This window comes from Cariama cristata, unplaced genomic scaffold (assembly GCF_000690535.1).
Source record: "Cariama cristata isolate BGI_N322 unplaced genomic scaffold, ASM69053v1 scaffold23245, whole genome shotgun sequence".
In the NCBI taxonomy this organism is placed as follows: Eukaryota; Metazoa; Chordata; class Aves; order Cariamiformes; family Cariamidae; genus Cariama; species Cariama cristata.
This window is the reverse complement of record NW_009619646.1, coordinates 34,940-40,231: the sequence shown is the minus strand read 5'-3', so window position 1 is coordinate 40,231 and position 5,292 is coordinate 34,940. Positions and strand designations below refer to the sequence as shown.

At 48.3% G+C, this 5,292-nt stretch overlaps 1 protein-coding gene across 1 annotated transcript in view; it reads right to left on the bottom strand.

Moving 5' to 3' along the window:
• Positions 1-5,292, bottom strand: part of TOX2 (TOX high mobility group box family member 2) — a gene marked incomplete at its 5' end in the record, with an annotated part of 25,084 nt that overhangs the window by 8,719 nt on the left and 11,073 nt on the right. The window contains one exon of the mRNA XM_009701328.1: positions 1,505-1,585. Within this exon, the coding sequence (XP_009699630.1) occupies positions 1,505-1,585 (81 nt within the window). The remainder of the gene's footprint in view (positions 1-1,504; positions 1,586-5,292) is intronic.

Here is a 5,292-nt window from a genome sequence, read left to right as displayed (position 1 = left end):
TCCTGCAGCCCTGGTGGGGCCTATAATGCACAGGACAACGGTGGCCTCATTTCTGCAGGAAACAGAACAACGGGACATCTTCTGGCTCGGACAATAAGGTTTTCATCCTGCAATGGGCTCTGTAATGATTCTCCAGATCCTTTCTCACCTGGCAGCCAGGATCACACTGTGCTGTTTTACTCAAAGTTGCTCTTCTGCAAAGAATTGGTCATTGGAGAAATTGGAAAAAAATGAAACCACGGAGCGCGGTGACTCCATGACTTCCATGCTGCCTGCCCCACACTGCTGCTAGGCACATTCAAGGCCAGACCCTCAGAGATTTCCCAGAGGGACCAAGAAGAGCTTTTAAACCCCCAAACAGTCCCTTCCATCCCCTGTCCTTGCTGCTGTTCTGTTTACAGGACAGCTAACGGTGCTCATGTCTGTACGGGGGCTTTGAGCCCTTCCAGCCCACCACCACAATCACATGGATTCTGCAGATGATGGTTGACTGGGGACAACACATTATTTCCCATGGCAGCTGAATGCGATGATTAAGTACCGGCAGTGTGGTATAGTACCAAGGAGAAGCTCTGAAGGGAAACCAACCTGATACACCTACTCACAACCCAAGGACAGCACATCCCCCTGAGCCACCAAGCCTATGAGCTCTGCAGGAACCACCCCAAATTCACAGACAGCAAATGTGTCCCCTCTCTGAGGGCAGGGAGGAGGGCAAGACGTGAGGTCCTCTGGGATGGGCATCCATGTTTGGAGGACTGGGATGGGCAGGCACTTGGCCCATCATCGCTGCCCCAAGTGCAGCCTTGCAGCACCGGGAGTTCCCGTACAAACCCCAAATCCCCTGAAAGTTCACTATTAGGTTCTCTCTCACGTTAAGCATGTATGTGCTCATCAACCCACAGTTATGGGTCTTACTCCCTAAAACCCCTGCTCTCGGCTGAGCGTGCATGGGAGAAGCAGGACCCAGGGTGCTGAGCAGTCAGAAGAGCCCAGGTACCAGGACCAGGGTGGAGGCAGGATGCTGGCTCCTGGCCACTGCCCTGTGAGCCCAGGGCTGAGGTGTCACCTCTCCCCCTACATCAGTCCCCAGTGTCACCCACGGGGACCCTCATCCTCCTGCCTTGCCAGCATTCCCTCGTTTGCTGCACTCACACCCCGAGAGCCAGGCGAGGAACAGCCACTGGCAGTGGGGACGGGCAGCAGGGACCCCTTTGTCTCCGAGCAGGGACACCCCTTCCCTCCTGTGACACCTACTGATGAAGACAACCCAAAGCAGGGTCTCGTTTCAGGGTGCTAAAGGCAGAAGGCAGCCTGGCACCTGCTCTAACTGCACTGCACAGCATCTCTTTTAGCTCCTCGGGAAGGTGGCTAACACCGATACCAGGTCTGATAGCACGATTATACTGTATTTCTTATAAACTTGCTCCTCCTTGGAGAGTCCTGTGAGTTGTAACTAATTCAGCATTGCCACGTCCAGCGACAGCGCGAGCGTGGGCTGTACCTTGGAGACCAGGCTGGCCCGGTACGCTGCCAGGGCTTTCAGGTACTCCTTCTTCGCGGCTTCTGTTTTCCTTTTGTACGCCTGAAAGGACCAAGAAATTGATAATAATTAATAAAGTAGATTAGGGTGCTGCTGGGCTTGGCTGTGCCCTGCTTGCTCAATGGGACCCCCCCTCCGCTGAGGCCATTCCTGTGTGCACGTCCGCACGAAAAACTCATTTCTGCTGGAGAGGAATTTACCCCAAACCAAGCAAATAAAACGCCTTGGATTGGACCACGCTGGGATTTTTGGAGGCAGCGCAGGCCAGAGCGGTCTGCGTGCCCAGGCAGATATTTATGCATGTCTGCTGTGAGAGACACGGCCTGATTTTATAGGGTAAACTCAGTGAAATCACTTCTCCACAGGAACTGGGTGAATGTGCAATCCAGGCTCTTGGAAGAGTAAGACAAGAGCCAAAATCCCCAAATGACAGGACTAGCTTAAAAAATGGTGAGATATTCAGAAATCCTAAACTACTCATTTGTTTTCTTGGCTTTCCCATTATAAAGTCAAAACTCCAGCTCTTCTCTGCAGTCCTGACAGTTGGGAAATGCTTTCTCATCATATAAAAGCCAAGATTTTTGCCTAATCTTACGATTTGGGGAGGTGGGGCTTGCAGGAAAAGAGCAAGTATCAGGAGAGTTTGCTACCCTAAGAAAAAAATATAATAAAGCTTCGTAAGAGTAACTTGTTGTTTATTCTTCCATCTCTTCCCTGCAATGAGACCTGTGTCATGATTGTTTGACAGAGCCGGTCCCCTTTCTGCCCAGAGTTTGGTCCTCCACGTATGTGAAAACAATGGTGTAACCCAGCCTGTCTCAAGGAGCGCGAGTCCCCACGGGGTTAACAGATTAAACTGAGCAAGCAAGAACAATCTTTTCAAATGGAATAAAAATTTCAGCAAAAAGGCAGAAACTCCCAAGAAAAATACCTCTATCAGCCCTCTCCTCCGCTGGAAACTCAAAGCCCTCCTCAAGTGGCACACTGAAAGTTGATTCCAATTAGACCAGATTTGCATACATTTAATTCTGTTTTAAAAACGACGACAGCTTTCAACAATCAAGACGCTGAAGCCTAGCAGGGACATTTAGCTCCTTTCCCCTGCAAATTTTCATGGCCATGGCAGCACCCCAGACTCCCTCCCAACACTCACCTCCGAAGGGAAAATAACCTTCCAGTACTTAAACTATCCAGTTACTTGAATTTCAGTTTAAAATCAGTACAGATAAATTCTATTCAAAACGGATGGAAACCCTTATTTTCATTGTGAAATCAGAGAGACTCCTGTAATGAAACGTTTTGCCTTGACACACTGGAGGTCTCAGATGGTAATTTTCTGAAAAGGAGCGTTTTCCTAAGTTTGTCTTTGGCTTTATGGTATTCAGGAAGTATTATATTTGCTCCATTCAGAACAAAATTACACTTCAAAATGTCAGCCTGAAGAAGAGTTTGCCTGTGAAAAGCAACTATTTCTTCAAACGGGAGCAGTTCCTGGTTTTTTTGAAGCCAAATGCCCCAAACTCCATCTAGGATTGGAGCAGAGACCTTTTCACTTGGCATCAGTGGACCCCTTGATTTTTTGGGGAGAGTTTGAGTTCTTTTCACCATTCCCCAGGCTTGGGAAGCAGCAGATACGTTTCTCTACAGTCCTCACCTCACTGATGTCCGCAGCCCATCGCAGCGACACCGGTGCTACCACCACAGCATTTACTGTAAAACAGAAATGTGGGGTGTCCACCAGCTCTGCTGCTAACGGATGCTCTTAAATGCGGTACCTGATGCCTGCACAGCAATCAAAGATGAATTCTTGTGTCTCAGGCCAGTATAACAGTGGCCATAGCTGGGTGCTGATGTATTGGAAAGATATTTTTTTTTTTTTTCCCCTCTGTAACAGCAAAATAACAAGAGTGTCTTTGCTTTTTTTTTTTTTAAATCTGGGACAGTGGGAAACCAAAGTATTCACAGATATAAGGAGACAAATTCAATTATGAGAAAGACTTGTCTGGAGAAAAACCTGCAATTTATGGACTGTGAGAAGGCAGGTAAATGAGATTTCCTTAACCTAAACGCAAATAAATGAATAACCAATAAATTCTGTGCCTTTCTTCATCCCCATCGCTTGCTTTTTCTGCTACACCCTTTTTTTCCCCACTCTTCATCTGCCATGAAGCTACCGAGAAGGGGAAGAGGGCAGCCCAGGCGGTGTTTCCTCTGATGCTCCTCTGATGCTCTTGCCAGTTCTGGAAGGTTCCCGGTGGATTATCTGGTTTGTGACCATAGACTCAAAACCATAGTTTGGATTGGAAGTGACCTTCAAAGCCCATCCAGCCCAACCGCCCTGCCATGGGCAGGGACACCCCCCACCAGACCAGGTTGCTCAAAGCCCCATCCAACCTGGCCTTGAACGCTTCCAGGGATGGGGCAGCCACAGCTGCTCTGGGCAACCTCTGCCACTGCCTCAGCACCCTTAATGTGAAAAACCATCCCTAAGGGGCTCCTGCCAGGACTTCTCCAGTCCTGCCCAGCACGTGGGGGGCTTTCGGCACCCACAGGGTGCTCCGTCGAGGGCACCGAGCACTGAAACCGCAGCCTGCCGCTGGGGAGAGGCAGCGCTGGGGCGGGGAGAGCGGATCCGAACAAAACTTATCATGAATCCTCTGTGCAAAGGCAGCTCTAGTGCAGTATTTATAACCTTTAAAATTTTAATTTAAACATTGACAAAACCATGTTACTTTCTAATTAAATCCCATTTTCTCCTAGGGATTTTAATTTCAAAGTAATTTATCAGCTTTAAGGATCCTCAAAACATTTTGCATGTTTTTCTTTCTAACCTGCCATGCCCACTGATTTATTTTCTTTATTCGTTAGCAGGAGGATTCATTAGTCATTAAGTGAGTGGGTGGGTTGGGAGGGGGGAGCAAAAATGGTTAGTGATTATGAAAACAAAAAATCAGAGCTGTAAGAAGCATATGTTGGGATCATAATCCTGACACCTCTGTGTCTCGGCAAAGCAGCTAGTAATTGTACCGTAATGAAATGTTCTTGTTTGATAACCAGTTAATTAGAGAAGACAATTATTCCAAACCCCGCTGACGCCCACGAACGGCTCCGTGTCGTGCAGGCACTGAATGACAGCCGGAGCTGTTATCGGTAACCTCTGCATCCCAGCCCGCCTGCTTCACCAGAAACGCTGCTTCCCAAGCCTGGGGAATGATGAAAAGAACTCAAACTCTCCCCCAAAAATCAAGGGGTCCACTGATGCCAAGTGAAAAGGTCTCTGCTCCAATCCTAGATGGAGTTTGGGGCATTTGGCTTCAAAAAAGAGATAGACGGTCAGGAGAGAAGAGATGAAAAGCGCAGCAAAGGTCTCCAGGAGGAGAGCTGAAGGACTCGGTTTATTTAGGTCGGAGAGAACACAAAGAGGAGCCACAACCTCCAAACGTGATGCGGCAAAGGGGACACTGAACCATCCTCTGCACCTACTGCAGAGAGGAAAAGAGGCAATAGGCTTAAATTGTAACAAGGGAAATGTTGGCTAAGCCAGAGGAAAGCGTTCCTAACAGTAAGGATAATTAAGCATGGGAAGAGATTGCCTGGGGAGATGTGTAATCTCCACCACTGAGGGTTTAAGAACAGATTAGGCACACATCCATCAAGAATGGCTTAAGTAGAGATGATCCTGACTTCAGGCAACAGTATGGTCTGGTTGACCTCTTAAGTCTCTCCTTGCCCTCCTTTCTATGATTCCA